The 16,612-nt window shown below is 47.1% G+C and overlaps 1 protein-coding gene across 1 annotated transcript in view; it reads left to right on the top strand.

Annotated features, from left to right (window-relative positions):
• Positions 1-16,612, top strand: part of ghrhrb (growth hormone releasing hormone receptor b) — a gene marked incomplete at both ends in the record, with an annotated part of 25,016 nt that overhangs the window by 3,938 nt on the left and 4,466 nt on the right. The window contains 5 exons of the mRNA XM_084473173.1: positions 1,184-1,292; positions 6,965-7,072; positions 12,074-12,174; positions 12,573-12,673; positions 13,032-13,164. Of these exons, the coding sequence (XP_084329299.1) occupies positions 1,184-1,292; positions 6,965-7,072; positions 12,074-12,174; positions 12,573-12,673; positions 13,032-13,164 (552 nt within the window). The remainder of the gene's footprint in view (positions 1-1,183; positions 1,293-6,964; positions 7,073-12,073; positions 12,175-12,572; positions 12,674-13,031; positions 13,165-16,612) is intronic.

Here is a 16,612-nt window from a genome sequence, read left to right as displayed (position 1 = left end):
CCTCCTCCACCATCTCCTCCTCCTCCTCCACCTCCACCATCTCCTCCTTCTCCTCCTCCACCTCCTCCTCCTCCACCTCCTCCTTCTCCACCTCCACCATCTCCTCCTCCTCCTCCTCCTCCACCTCCTCCACCTCCTCCTCCTCCACCTCCACCATCTCCTCCTCCTCCTCCTCCTCCTCCACCTCCTCCTCCTCCTCATCTACCTCCACCACCTCCTCCTTCTCCTCCTCCACCTCCTCCTCCTCCACCTCCACCATCTCCTCCTCCTCCTCCTCCTCCTCCACCTCCTCCTCCTCCACCTCCACCATCTCCACCTCCTCCTCCTCCTCCTCCACCTCCACCATCTCCTCCTCCCTCTCCTCCTCCACCACCTCCTCCTCCTCCCCCTCCTCCTCCACCATCTCCACCTCCTCCCCCTCCTCCTCCTTCTCCTCCTCCTCCACCATCTCCACCTCCTCCTCCACCTCCTCCCCCTCCTCCTCCACCTCCTCCTCCTCCTCCACCATGTCCTCCTCCCCCTCCTCCTACTCCTCCTCCACCTCCTCCTCCTCCTCCACCACCTCCACCATCTCCTCCTCCTTCTCCTCCACCTCCACCACCTCCTCCTTCTCCACCTCCACCATCTCCTCCTCCTCCTCCTCCTCCACCTCCTCCCCCTCCTCCTCCTTCTCCTCCTCCTCCACCATCTCCACCTCCTCCTCCACCTCCTCCCCCTCCTCCTCCTCCTCCTCCACCTCCTCCTCCTCCACCATGTCCTCCTCCCCCTCCTCCTACTCCTCCTCCACCTCCACCATCTCCTCCTCCACCTCCACCACCTCCTCCTTCTCCACCTCCACCATCTCCTCCTCCTCCACCACCTCCTCCTTCTCCTCCTCCACCTCCACCTCCACCATCTTCACCTCCTCCTCCTTCTCCTCCTCCTCCTCCACCTCCTCCTCCTCCTCATCTACCTCCACCACCTCCTCCTCTTCCTCCTCCTCCACCTCCACCACCTCCTCCTTCTCCTCCTCCACCATCTCCTCCTCCTCCTCCACCTCCTCCTCCTCCTCCTCCTCCACCTCCACCATCTCCTCCTCCTTCTCCTCCTCCTCCTCCTCCCCCTCCTTCTCCTCCTCCTCCACCTCCTCCACCTCCTCCTCCTCCTCCACCTCCTCCTCCACCTCCTCCACCTCCTCCTCCAGGCGGAGGCCATCCATCCAGACTGTGCCCTAGTGGTGCAGCTTGTCAAGGCCAAGGAGGACTGCATCTTGGCTCGCCGCCAGGAGGCACGCAACCGCACCTCTGCATCAGGTGAGTGCCCGAGTGCCTTTGTGCATGTGTCCATGTGTTCATCCTGCCTCTCTGTCTCCATATATGTATAGGCTTCAGTCTGGGTTTCCACTGTCTTCCTTCAACCATGAACCTAGATGCATGCATTGAAGCCATATGGCTGTAAGAAATTTGGCTGTAAGGCCTTTTAGGCATGTATGCATTTTAGCCATGCAAAAAAAAAACATATTTCGTGACATTTTCTGTCCATACTTGTTTTTTTCGGAACACTGTTTATCCGCACTTGAACAGTGTATCCCTGTTTCACTTCATGCATTCTCGTGCACATGTCCAGACCACTTTAGGCAGTCGCCAATGGCCATGCATTTCCCTGGCTACACCACAATGTAGACTGGTGTTTTCATCCACTTGGGAGAGAGAACCTGTTTTAGACACGAAAGCCATAACTGTAAACAAATAGCACTGCATCAGTGCACCCTGAAACGACAAGCATTAGGGGGCCACAGTCTTTCTCCCTGAAAGACCAGCTGTGGCTGAGACCATGGTGAACAAACACAGGGTCAATTTCTTCAGCGAAGCTTCTGCCCTCGATCCAATGCTCCGTTAAACCCTATTAAACACATAGGTACCCTGGGACACCTGAGAAACAGACACAGGGCCCAATGAGGCGTGGGGGGCTGCTGAAACAAAGGCTCTCACTTCCACTGCAAACTGAGATGGGCTCACCTGGGGAGGGCAAAACGCCTTCCACAGAATGGACGGAGACTCCGGTTGATTAGCGTCTGCTGAACACCTCTGATTAACATCTAGAGCAGCCGTGTGAGAGTCGGAACCCAGGAGGGACGGAGTGATGGGAGATGAAGAGGACAGGGAGGACAGATGGAGGGATGGACGAGATCAAAGAATGAATCAAAGGATGGAGGGATGCCGAGATGGAGAGAAATGTGAGAAGATTATGAATGAGCAAATTAATGAATTAACTAATGAATAAGAGTGAACAAATGGAGGGATGGATGGACTTAGCGGTGACGTCATGAAGGTAAGAGCGAGGATGACGGATGAGGGGTGGAGAGATGGATGAATGGAAAGCTGAGCGATGGATTGATAAAGAGATGATGAATGAACAGAGGGAGAGAAGGACTTTAGGTGTGAATCCATCTGTTGCGTTCAATGACAGCTGGTCCTGTTGGCCGTCACACCCCAGACACACACATACCAAACCATGTGTGAACACATCAACACAGTATGGTCGACAGATTTCAGAATACAATTTAAACACACACGCACACACACACACACACACACACACACACACACACACACACACACACACAGACCCTAACAGAATGCTTTCAGACAAATGGGTGGAAGAATGATTACATTAGAGGTGGAGAAATTATTGCTGGTTATGAAGCCTCCTATGAATATTGAGGATGGCCCAGAGGACACAGTTTAGCGTAATTAGGAATCCTTTTCACTCAATGATTCAAGCAGGAATCCATGCAGAAGGAGAGAGAGAAGGGACAAAAGACTAGAAAGAACAGCCGGTCCTCAAATCCTCTGCTTCATCTTTAGGAGGCTCCTTCATTGATCAGGGAGGAAGGAGATGATCTTGACCAATAAGGTGTGTAAAAGCAATTTAATAAAGACAAATCTACTTAGCCACTGAGCTGAGGTATTGGTGGCTCGGTTGGTGAACGGTAAACATGTTTTTCAGAGCCCATGTGGCCAATTGATTATTTTGGCTTTTTTTCTAATGCCTTCTGGAGCTAAGGTTAGTTAAAGATCCGAGCACCATGACCACTGACAATATAACGCGTCAGATACAGATCGACAATAGACAGATTGCTTTTGGATAATTGTTCAAGAGATCATGAAAGTGGAAATGGATTTTAACTTGCCTCTACAACAGGTGCTCTCATCTTTCCATCATCCATCACTATTCACATCCCTCACATAGTACACTGGTTGTCCCCTCACAAGTAATATCCTTTACTTCAAAACATTATGGAAAATGGGTAAGTGGGTGAGACGCCTTACCCCTACACCCGCTCCTAAACGACATGTGTCTACAAATTCTTGCTTGTTTTTTGACAACATCATCGGCACAGCCGCCATTTTCGGGTCTGCCAGGTGCATTGTTCTCTGATACAAGGGGGCCGTCGTTCAAGAGGACCTTGGGCAGTTATGCGCCAACCTTTAGTCACTGCCTTATGCCTTATAGTTGTCCTTTTTTGGAGAGCTAGCTCTACAGAGCTCGATGGCCGTTGGGGTTTGGGTTTGGGTGAGTGGGTAGATGGAGGTGGGGGAGAGGGAACGAGCAAGCCAACAGCAATGTTTATGCGGCTAAATATTTAAAACAACCCCTTTGTTTTTCCTGTGTTCTATCAGTTCCAAATAACTCCCTGTCTGTATCTCTGGATGTAAACCAAGGAATCGTACTGTATATATGCGCCTTCATAATGATTGTACTGGCCTACGCAACTGTCGGGGTTCTTGTCTTTGAGTGTCGTACGATATTTTTATTTTGGTGTACAAAAATATGTGTGAAACAGTTGTCTTTATCATATGAGTCAAAGTGTGTATAAGAAGATTATTATATTATAAATCAATTCAGAAATGCACACAAAGATAAACTCTCATCTTGGTGCCCTCTGTTCCTCTCCCTCGTGGACAACACTGCTTCTCTCTCTACATCTCCCATCCCATCATTTCGTCCAATCAGAGGGGGGATTATATCATATGGTCGTATATCACAAGACCGAATTAGCCTCAATATGGCAAACGACGTTAGCCATATTGACGTCAGCCCTGCCAGCTATACCCCTCGGGCGAGAGAGAGAACCCAGAGGCAGACGGTGGAATTGATCTATAGGACAAATCAAACACTCTGCTACTCTGCATCCTATTGGTCCATCTGCGTACAGTTTCCCCCTATTGACCCATTCAGTGGACCATGAGATCGGGGGGGGGGGGGGGGGAGAGTCAGCTATATTCCCCTGTGAGTGAAGGGTGAATGTGTTAAACACGAGGAGGTGAATGATCGTCCTATCAGGGTCAGATTCGATATGCGTCGGACATGAGTGAGCCACGTTGCTGTCCGGTGGACGGGGTGTGGCGGGTCGTGGAGGTGAGACGTTGAAGCGACTACTGTCCCTGATGCGTTCAGTCATGCAGTCAAAGCGCATGCTTTCGTCCAAAGCGAGGGATGCTGATATTAATCAAGGCATCCAATCAAAATTTCAGTAGCTAGACTAGCTACAAAAAAAAAATTAAACGGTCAAGAGTGCCGCAGAAACCGCCTGTGGCTGAAACTAGAGCAGCTGATCGTAGGGGAACAGAGGCTCTATATGGTGTTTGGTTCTGTTTTTTTTATCTTCAAGTAGAGGCCGGATACGACGGCCCCAGTTCAGTCCAAGAAGTCGCACGCCTCCTCAAAGACGTAAACAGAATACTTTAAAATGAAATATTGTTTTGTTCTGTTTTTGAGTGGCACCGCAGGGACTGTGGATCTAAAGAAATGGCTTTGTGTTTGTGTGTGTGTGTGTGTGTGTGTGTGTGTGTGTGTGTGTGTGACGTGTGTGTGTGTGTGTGTGTGTGTGTGTGTGTGTGTGACACGTGTGTGTGTGTGTGTGTGTGTGTGTGTGTGTGTGTGTGTGTGTGTCTTTTATGGAAACAGAAAGCACCCGTGTGTCTGAATCTTTGAGTGAATCTGTGTGTGAGTCCGTGTACAAGTGTGTACATCAGCAACGCATATGTGTGTGTGTATGTGTGTGTGTATGTGTGTGTGTGTGTGTGTGTGTGTGTGTGTGTATGTGTGCGAGTGCGATTATTGACAACCGTGCACGTTTGCATCTGTGTTGTTGCCTCATGATACCTGTCGTAGAACATTACGTAAGCCACCACCAGCGGCCCCTCCCCCATTCGCTCCCACCACCACCTCCATCCCAAGAGACCAGATAACCTCGTCCTCCTCACAGCCTGCTGCTCCCGGGACTACCAAGAATCCATAAAGCCAACTAGAAAGCAGCTCCTTTTGACATTAACACCGCTGGCAGTCAGCCCGCATGCGAACGAGTCATTACCGTCTACTGAAGGCAATTACACCAGCCACCTCCCAACACTCTCTTCTCCCGCCTCCACAAAAAACGTCTCCAAACAATAGCCCCCGACGATGAACGGTCTTAAACCCGTTCAGAACGGCGTGCTTTTGATGTGTGATGGGCCATCGTCATCGCTGTGGATCATTAGAACGCCATCTGCGGAGGAATATTTGTTATTACTGTTCAGGATCTGGGGCACAGGACGGAAATAGAGTTCAAACTACATGGTGGGGGCGGGGGGGGGGGGGGGGGGGGTACCACAACGTCACGGCGGAAGTCCCGGGACCCTGGACATCGTGGGCCAGAAGGTGTGTTCCATTATGAATGATGAGGGGCTGAGGACTCTTTGATGTGCCGAGCGCTGAGGCAGCGGCGAGAGATCTTGGGGCTCTCTCTCCCTCTCTTGCTCGCTGGCTGGTGGGCTCATTCGCCCACATCCCACCCCCCCCCCCCCCTATCATTCATCTGGAGAGGCGTGGGCTGTGATTGGCTCGGCTTGGCAAGAGAGCGAGAGGCGAGAGAGGGTGCGAGAGCGATAGAGAGTGGGAGCAAGAATGCACTACCAAGGACTGTGGTACGACTGCAGGGACAACAGCATCAGCGAAGCAAGTGCCCCTTTATCTCAACAGATCTCTTCATCTGAAGGTGTTTTAATGGCACTTTCAAATGGGCTCTGTGTGCGTTTAATGAAAGACAAGTTTCAGGACGGAAAAGGGATTTTTGCAAGTGGAAAAGTAATCTCTATTCTGTGTGCCCTGACTCCCCTCCCTCGCTTTCAAAGAGTACTACAACGTATTGATTATTTCACTTATTTTCTTGGTCTTCCAATTACCGGTCAGCCAGAAGCTGCTGCTAGAGTTCTATCTTTTTTTGAGGTTTTATCCTTTTTATTGTAGAGACAGGAAGGTATGGGAGAGAGAGGGGAAGACATGCATCAAAGGACCACCGGCAGGAATCGATCCCCGGTCGCTGCTGTAAGGACTGGGCCTTAGTGGTAGGCACTTTACCCAGTAAACCAACGGGGCACCCCCTGCTGCTAGAGATTTAACAGATATTAAGGAGGCAGACAGTGCTAAGATCACTGCACTGTCTTCCTGTTTGCTAGAGTAGTAGCTTACAGTAGTTTACAAAGCATTGAAAGGTTAAGGACTGAACTCGTGGTCTGCTTGTGTGTTATGCCAACTGTCCCAGGTTTCCAACCAAACATGGTAAAGCAGCTCTTAGTTTTGATGAACCACAGATCTGCCTCAACACTTTATTCCTTTAAATCAGGGCTAACTTTGGCCTGTGGCAGCTGAAAAATGTAGGTGTGTTTATTCTCTTACCATCTAATATTTTCCCTATTTTTTCTTGTATTTTACATTTCTCCCTCTTCTTAGTTTGTTTTAATGATTGTTCTAACGTTTTGTACAGGTGATTCCTTCCCTTAATGCACTATGAATGGCCTTGTGCTTGAATGCTTCCATAGGCTTCCATTGCTTGCCTGTCTCACTGCTTGTCCATCTCCTTGTCGACCTGTCATGCAGCCTTCCTGTCTGACCAATCGGCCTGTCTGACCATCTCCTTGTCCGTCTCTCCGTGGTGCTCCAGGGTGTCAGACGAAGTGGGACGAGATAAGGTGCTGGCGGGGGGCTCAGGTGGGCCAGGTGGTCCGCGTCTCCTGCGCCAACGTCTCCCAGCTGTTCGCCAACAACGAAGGTAGCACACTAACACCCACATCTGGACTTTAATTACTCATCTCACATCTGGACTGTAAAGCCCTGATATCACATCTGGACTGTAAAGCCATCATCGCACATCTGGACTGTAAATCCCTCGTCTCACATCAGGATGTCCAGGCTCACATCTGACTTCACATCTGGGCTCATCTTTAATGGCCTAAATGATCAACAAGCATTACAAGTAGATTTTCTGGCTAATAGTTGATCCAGATGTTTTACTTATAATCACTCAGGGGACATTTAATTATTATTTGTGTGGTTTGTGCTACTGCTCCTATCATTTCTGGAAACTATGGAAACAATCACAAATAAAATATGGAACAATCATTCAATTAAAGTTACTGTTTCAACTAGCCGTTCAAAAGGTCAACAATGTACAAACAAAATAGCAAGTATTGTATCAAGAAACAAAATGAAAAACAACCCAAACAGATCTAACCAGAAGAGAAGAGGTGGGCAGAGAGCATGCCTGAGGTTTGTGATTTTGATGAATGACTCATTCCTCCCAGACAGAAAGGCCTGCTCATGAACCTCAAGCTACCAACATATCTACAAACTCATAAAGATTCATAGGGAGGCAGAAGACATTTGGTTAAAACAAGCCTGTCCACCAAATGTTAGCTTCTCCTTCAATCTATTTCCACGACAACACGACAACACAACAACACCCACTTCAACGTATCCCTCCACTCCATATCACCCAATCCCCTGGTCGTCTTGGCTCCGCCCCAGCCACCACACCTTACATTCTTACGTCATGTGACTGGGACAGGACAGAACATCCAAGAGTAGACCGTCTATGAGTAAGGTGTAACCTCGCAACCTGGTTTGGAATCAAATCCTTATTTTACAGGATTAAGATGTGCAGTGTCACAAATATTAGAGCAAGATTAGATTTTCTAAATATATTTAAGAGAAAATAATATGTACAGAAAAACGAAGGAAAAAAACTGGAAAAAACGAACAAAAAAAGGAGCAGCTTTTGAAAGCGGCTTGAATATAATCAAAGTGTCACTCTCCCTCAAACCAGAGGGTGGCTGGCTGAATCCCTTCAGCTCATCCTGGTTAGAATGTTGTTGACCAAGGCAACACCTCCCCTCACAGGTTATTTTGTTCACAATTCTGACACCGCCGTCACTGTGAGGATCTGTGACTGCAGGTTGATGAGACCTCACATGTTTGTCGTAACATTTTCTTTTCGTGTACATTTTGTTACTTTATCTATCTTGTCGTTATGGACTGGAGCGAGGAGAGAGACAAGAAGGTGGCTTGTTGTTGAGGAAGTGAAGGAATAACATGTAGCATAGGACCCTGTGAAGAACCTGGATCTCTTCGAGACGTATTGCCACACGGTTAGCATTCTAGCAGGCCCAGCCAGTCTTCCTTGAGGAGAATACAACAACTCTCACTGTCATGCTTTTCCATAAACAAACTATCCATAATTTGATAGAGTTCTGTTTTAATGATGAATCTTTTTTTGTCAGTTTTTGTTTACATTTATGCTCATTTTATTTATTCCAGTTTTCATTCAGCACCTTTTTTTTCATATGTATGTATATTAGTATTACGATAATGGCCTATAAAAAAACAAATAACAATTATTTTTAGTAGAAGAAGATATGAGTAAAGTAAATGCTGGCCACCACTACTGAATTGACCGCACAGGGGACTGGATTTCGCAAATCTCGTAGCCTCAGCCATCAGTGTTTTAGTTTGAAAGAATGTGTATGGATATTATCCTACAGAGAGCATCTCTTCTAGTCCTCCTTAGTTTGACACACACGCACACACACACACACACACACACACACACACACACACACACACACACACACGCACACACACACACACACACACACACACACACACACACACACACACTGTTCCACTGCGTCTAGTGGGATTAAACAAAGATGTGTATGGCCTCTTGCTCCACAAAATAGTTGACTTTAGATAAAGGATGGCCCACAGCTTCCGGTAGTTTGAGAAAGGAGTACTGTTCGCTTTTCCTCCCTCGCTCTCTTTGTCTCTCTAGCTGTGTCTGTCTACCTCACTCTTTCTGTATTTTTTTCTCTTGCTCTATAATTTGTCTCACTCCCCATTGGAGAATCCACCCTCCGACATCCCCTGTCAAGTATGAGCGAGCAAGTGTGATGGCAAGACGCTAAAAATAAAAACAAGTCACGAGACGTCTCGGAGAATCCCCCGAGTCTCGGTATTCAGGGTTAGAGAGAAAATACAGACGGGGCTCAGAGGGACGGCATACGACTGATGGATTAGTGTGTAGGGATGTTGAGAAAATACAGAAACATATAGCTCTTGGCAGCATTGTTGAGGGATTGGTGTGTCGAGACATGAACGGGGGCCGGCGGCGACTGCTTTAATTACCCTGAGATCATTAGGACAGATGACCTGATGATCAGAAACCCAAATATATCCTCTTCTGTGGAGGTGCCGTGGTGAGGAAAATCACAATGAATTACCGGAAAATCAATGCGATGACTCTGGGAGCCCAGAGCATGCGAGAGGAACATGCTACGCTCATTAGCCACAGTGGTGGGAGTTGGTGCGGGATCCCCGGGGTGGTAGCCCTTAGCCCTTTGTTAGCATAGCTAACTCTTCCACTCCCCCTCACACTGACCGGCGCCATGGCCTTATCGGGATCCACTGGCTGTGTGGTCTGCTTGGCGCACAGGCTAAGGCTAATAGGCAGAGTTCGATATGCGAGTGAGTTAGTCCGCCCACTACTTAAACCTTCGCAGCCTCTTCTGGTCCGAGGCTGAAGGGGACAACTCGCCTTCTGAGTTTGTTGTTCTGTTCCAACTGGAAACTTTTCAACTTTATATTGCACACACACACATATGCTCACCGAATAATATGTCTTTGAGGCAATGGTTCCTCATGGTTTCTGAGTCATCCTCATGTTCATTTTATACTGCCTTCTAGATTGTTCACTGTTAAGCAAAGTCAGAGAGCTGAGAGCCTTTTTGTACAGTAGATAGTATTCTATTCAGTAATTTAACAGATGCTCTTTATCATAAACAATTTCCATTATATCCAGAGAAAAATCATTAAGGAGAGGTAGGGTTTAGAAAGTGAATACAGAGACAGGTCATCAAAGAACTGGTAGGGGTTAGAAAGTGAATACAGAGACAGGTCATTAAAAAACCAGTAAGGGTTAGAAAGTGAATACAAAGACAGGTCATTAAGGAGCAGGTAGGGGTCAGACAGCACAGAGACATGTCGATTAAGAGCCATTAGGGGTTAGAAAGTACAGAAACCGGTCATTACGGTAGGGGGCTGGTAGGGGTTTGAAGGTACAGTCACAGGTCATTAAGGAGCAGGTAGGGGGTTAGAAATGAAAGAGACGTGCCGTTTAGGAGCAGGTCGGTGTTAGTTGACGTCTTGCTGACACTAGTACAGCCTCAGTACGATATGATTGTAATTGAGCTCTTCTTTAGTTTGGAGTGTTGCGAATCTATTTGGAACAAATTGTGTTCAATACAGACTGAAGAAGTAAGGTATATCCAGTAATTCTACACCAGATTACTTCGAAGTCTAAGCATAACCAGGAGCTCAAAGCACAATCTGAAAGAGGACATGATAACCCTAAAACACAATGTACAAAAAAACAAAACATAAAATCATACAGCACCTTCAGGCCAGGATTCACACGTCTCAACCATACTCTGGCAGGGTGTGTGTGAGAGAGTGAACACCTGTATGAGTGTTTGCTTTGGGGCGCGTGTTAGAATATTGGCATGTGTGTGTGTGTGTGTGTGTGTGTGTGTGTGTGTGTGTGTGTGTGTGTGTGTGTGTGTGTGTGTGTGTGTGTGTGTGTGTGTGTGTGTGTGTGTGTGTTTGTAAAGTTTTGTTTTCTGAACCACAGAGATCATAATGAAGAAAACTGCAAGGTCAGCTCTGCCAACCAATTATCCATCATCCATCACCACCACCACACTCCCACCAGCATGCTGTACAGCACAGCAAGCACACCAGAGAGGCAGAAAGATATAGCAAATAATAGAATAAAGGAAGAGAGAGAGAGAGAGAGAGAGAGAGAGAGAGAGAGAGAGAGAGATAGTGAGAGAGAGAGATAGTGAGAGAGAGACATAGAGAGAGAGAGAGAGAGAGAGAGAGAGGGAGAGGGAGAGGGAGAGGGAGGGAGAGGGAGAGAGAGGCAGAGAGATACTGAGAGACCGAGGGAGGGGGTTAGAGTAAGATAATAAAATAAAAGGAGAGCAGGAGGGAGAGGGAGATAGGGATTGTTATCTCTGCTTCCTCATTGTTCTTTTAATTGAACTAACTTCTGACAAATAATGACATTGCAGAGGTGCTTTCTTCTTCAACGCACAATATTTGGCTGTGGGCTATGGTTTGATTTCACATGCACAGTAATGATGTTGTGTATTTTGGCAGATTAGCACTAGCCTGCAGACATGTTGGTTGAGTTTATTTATATACCATTTATATACCATTTTGAAAAAGAGGCCGTGTTGATTATTTCTTACAGCGACATCTCACAAAACAACATTTCTAGGAGGCAAACTCATCTGAGGAAAGTAAAAAATCCATCAAATATTTAGATAACGAAACCTTGAGAATCCCAAAGGCTACTATGGCTATGAGCTGTGAGTTTACTCCCAGAAACCGAAATATGAGCCCGGATTTCCATTCTAATCTACTCTGGTTATGTAGACCATAACACCTGCCAACACACCTGCATGTTCCCATTACGGACTCACACTGCCGTGTGAGTGTCAGGTAAAATCCATGTCCAGTGGAAGTGAGCGACGTGCCGTGATTCACACTGCGCCCCGCTCCATCGAGCCTCATGCTGATTTCACCTAATCATCACCAGTTTGTTAGGCAGATAGAGCACAGCTGGAGGGGTCACCTCTTGATGGGGCACTTGATGGCTAGCCGCCGCTTGCTGCCTGCTGCTCACTGCTCGCTGATAGTGCGACCTGTTTCCTAGGTTACGTATACAGGAACTGCACGCGAAAGGGCTGGTCGGAGCCGTACCCCTCCTACGAAGAGGCTTGCGTGTTCGCAGGGGACCCAGAGAGTGGGTCGGAGGTAGAGCACACACACACACACACATACACGCATACGCGCATACACGCACACACACACACACACACACACATACACACATACACGCATACACGCACACACACACACACACACACACACACACACACACACACACAAACACAGACAAATGCAAAAGTATGTGCACACACATATGCTCACACACACACAAACACATACAAATGCATGCACATGCATATCCACACACACACACACACACACACACACACACACACACACACACACACACACACACACACACACACACACACACAGAGTGTATTCTTCCGGGACTGACAGGATAGAAAGTGGAAGAGGAAAAGCACAGTGATAAGTAGAGGTTCATGTGTTTTAAAGTTGTATTGATCTTTTTCACATTTCAGACGACGACATACTTCTCCAACTTCAGGCAGGTGTACACAGCGGGCTACGCCACCTCCCTCATCGCTCTCATCTCCGCTATTTGTGTCTTTACTGTGTGCAGGTGAGATTGTCCTGTGTTCAGTTACAATTCTATTCCGTAGGGATGCACAATATTGCTTTTGGCCAATACAGATATTGGTGTTCATAAATAAATGCAGAGCAATACAAAATTGCTTATACTACTACTACCATTACTACTACTACCACTGCTACTAATAGTAAAGCAGAATAAATATAACTATTATGCTATATACTATTTATATACTTTATTGACTTACTACACGTACTGCTAACACACTCACCTGTACTCTGCAGGTAACACCTTATTTCACGACGGCTGTACTCACATACCAGTAGTCCACTTGTAAACACCCACACTCACCGGGCGGGTGACGTCATTGGTTAATCTCCACCTGCAGGAAGTTCCACTGCACCCGGAACTACATCCACATCAACCTGTTCTGCTCCTTCATCCTGAGGGCCAGCGCCGTGTTCATAAAGGACGGGGTCCTCTTCTCCGACGAGAACCTCGACCACTGCTTCATGTCCACAGTGAGCACCACCCTGATTCGTGTTTAGGGGCAGGATAGTTCATTTGACTCCCAGACTAAAAGGTTGTGCGATCAAACCACCGATGTCAACAGGCGTTCTATCTGTAGGCGTCCTTGTGCAACGTGTCAAACCCCTACCTGCTCTTCAATGACATTTATCTCAAATTCACTTGCTGAATGACTCAGGAAATAGAATCAAAGTAGTAGTAAATACAATTTATTTGTTTACTATTTTCTTCCTTAATCCATAACCTATAATAGAGGATGAGATGCCAGTGCCAGAACGATAACTCTCCTGTTTAGAGCTGAAAGCATTAAAATAAACATGAGAGCTTTACTTTCCTACTGGATCTGGAATGTTCCACCACTGGGGAATAAAAGCAGCCAGAAGGAGGGAGAGTATGTGTGTGTGTGTGTGTGTGTGTGTGTGTGTGTGTGTGTGTGTGTGTGTGTGTGTGTGTGTGTGTGTGTGTGTGTGTGTGTGTGTGTGGTCGATCTAGGCAGCTCAGGGGGGCTTATTATTGTGGAGTGTCTAGTGTGTGTGTGTGTGTGTGTGACTTTCGTGTATAATTTCAGGTGTGTGCTGCAGTGTGGAGAGAGGGAAACAGGAGAGATAAAGATGGAGGGGGGGAGTGAGGGGCAGAAAGGAGAGAGAGGAGGGATAGGCTGGGGTAAGATACATAGAAGGAGAGGGGGAAGGGAAGGAGAGGCAGAGAAACATAGCCTGTCAAAGCCACGAGTCTTACTTTAGAAGGAAATCCTCACACTTGGGGAAGAAGAGGGATTAGACAGACAAGAGACGAGTCTAGGTAGCAAAGGCGTGTGAGAAAGTCGGACATAAGGTCTAATATGCGATTTGTGATTAGGAGTTGAGACAAAGTGGAGAAGAAGTGTGTGTGTGTGTGTGTGTGTGTGTGTGTGTGTGTGTGCGTGCGTGGGTTTGTGCGTGCGTGTGTGTGTGTGTGTGCGTGGGTTTGTGCGTCCGTGCGTGCGTGCGTGTGTGCGTGTGTGTGCGTGCGTGTGTGCGTGTGTCTCCGAAAAAATCCAGGAACCGATCTGGAACAATGGAATGCTAAAAATACCCACTTTTCACCTACGCTCTAGGGAGCGCAAGAACACGCGTCAGTCCTTGGAGAGATGTTTGGCTGTCATTTAGGCTACACACTCACACACACGTACACACACACACACACACACACACACGTACACACACGCACACACGCACACGCACACACGCACACACACAGTACGCACACCTTTGGCACCAGCAGTAATGTCCCTCCACCCTCCACCATGAAAAGCCCCCCACCACCTCCAACGTCTGATTCCTTCAATGAGTAGAACCTGAGTCCAGGCCAACTGAAGCCTGTGTCTCATGGGCCTCTACCGGCCCCTCTGCTGCTAGTATCCATGCAACGCTTCTAGCTGAGTCCTTAAAGACTGTGTGTGTGTGTGTGTGTGTGTGTGTGTGTGTGTGTGTGTGTGTGTGTGTGTGTGTGTGTGATGAATGGCCACTTGGTTGACCACTCACTTTTAAAAATGCACCTATAGGCGGCTGCTCCACTAAACGCTTTCTACATTCCCCTTTTCACTGTTTCCTTCGCTGCCTCCTCCCTTTTTTACATCACTGTTTCCTCCACTGTCTCTCCACTGTCTCTCCACTGTCTCTTCACTGTCTCCTCCACTGTCTCTCCACTGTCTCTCCACTGTCTCTCCACTGTCTCTCCACTGACTCCTCCACTGTCTCTCCACTGTCTCTCCACTGTCTCTCCACTGTCTCTCCACTGACTCCTCCACTGTCTCTCCACTGTCTCTCCACTGTCTCTCCACTGTCTCTCCACTGTCTCTCCACTGACTCCTCCACTGTCTCTCCACTGTCTCTCCACTGTCTCTCCACTGTATCCTCTACTGCCTCCTCCACTGTTTCAGATTGTGATGCTTCTTCCCTGACATATTTGAAACAGACAAAATGTGTGTGTAATATTAATAATAATTGTTATTATTAATTATACTTAATTATGAGACATTCAAGAGACGTTTAAATGAAAAATCCAGAATCCTGCACGTGGTCCTTCCATGGCAGCAGATTCCGGGGGGGATCTGTTACATTTACGATGGGATCCCCCCCAATATAAATGATTTATAAATGTATGTTATTAAAAATATACATATTGAACAGAAGAACATATTGAACCCCCCCCCCCTATTTATCCTGCTCAGGTGTCTGAAGCGTTGCATATACGATTGGCTTGTTATACCACTATGCCTACTTCAGAGAATGAATGAAGCTGCATTTGTGGATGTGTGGCTCTGGTAAATATGTATAGTGATGTGTGTGTGTGTGTGATGTGTGCCCTTTGTAGGATTAGTGTATGTCTAATGGGGTCTTTGTGAGTATTTCCCTTGGGGGAACAACTCCATCTGCCTGTTGATTACAATAGATTGGTACTACACCAACTTTAATCTTCTATTCCCAACACACGAAAACCCGTAGCCAGTCCGATCGCCTGAAAACCCAGCCAGTCCTATCAAAACCATCCTTGTTATTATATGATATGCTATTTATCTATTGAACGTAAATCTAATTAATATAACATATAAATTAATATGTTAGTTTAAAGTAAACCACCCTCATTTTAAGTGAGTGTATTTGTTTAAATTGGAATTTGACCAACATAGAATACACATGTATTGGGTAGTAGGGTAGGCCCATAACAATCATGGCACATGGGCCCTTAATGACCTACTTACCACTGTCAACTTGCCATTTCTTATGACGATGAAAAGCAATTGACGTTACCCGCATTATTTTGCTTACTTCCAAAATCTGATCAGAAACTAGGACGGCTTAAACTCACAGTGTTTCAGCGTGCCGTTGCTACCACGGTGTGATTTTGGGCTTAGCCCAGTGCGCTCTGCTCTTTCTGCGTACCTCCGCAGTCTGATGTAATTAAAGATTATTGAAAAGGTTTGCGTAATAGCAAATGGCGCCGAATTTCAGTGAGAAATAGGAGGCGTGGCCTGAGACCGTGTGAAGTGGGTCATTTGCGTGAGTCTCACACTCACAGGCGCAAGACTTGGCAGCTCTGGTCTGAGTATTTGGGTTAATAAGCTTTGCGTTTTATTAGCTGTTTGATGCTTACCCATGTCATGAACCAAATCTGGCCTAGCTAGTAGCGAGCTAATCTGGCATAGCCTTGTTGGCCCTCCGAGTCCCATGAGCTGCCTCCATCGTAGCCCGCTTAAAAACCAATTAAACAGATGAACAACCAGGGTCACACAAACCCATGGGAATCAACCAGGCCTCACTATATCGTATTCAACTTAATTAAAGAGGTGGGGGGAACTGTGAACCTATAGCACTAAATGTCAAACCATTAGCATGTTCCAACTGCTGCTTTACCTCAGCGTCCTCTGTTTTTGGTCTGTTACATCAAACTGTTGTAAAT

Source organism: Micromesistius poutassou, assembly GCF_964030765.1.
Source record: "Micromesistius poutassou genome assembly, chromosome: 9".
Classification (NCBI taxonomy): Eukaryota; Metazoa; Chordata; class Actinopteri; order Gadiformes; family Gadidae; genus Micromesistius; species Micromesistius poutassou.
Note: the sequence above shows the minus strand (reverse complement) of the source record. Positions and strands in the feature narration are given on the sequence as shown.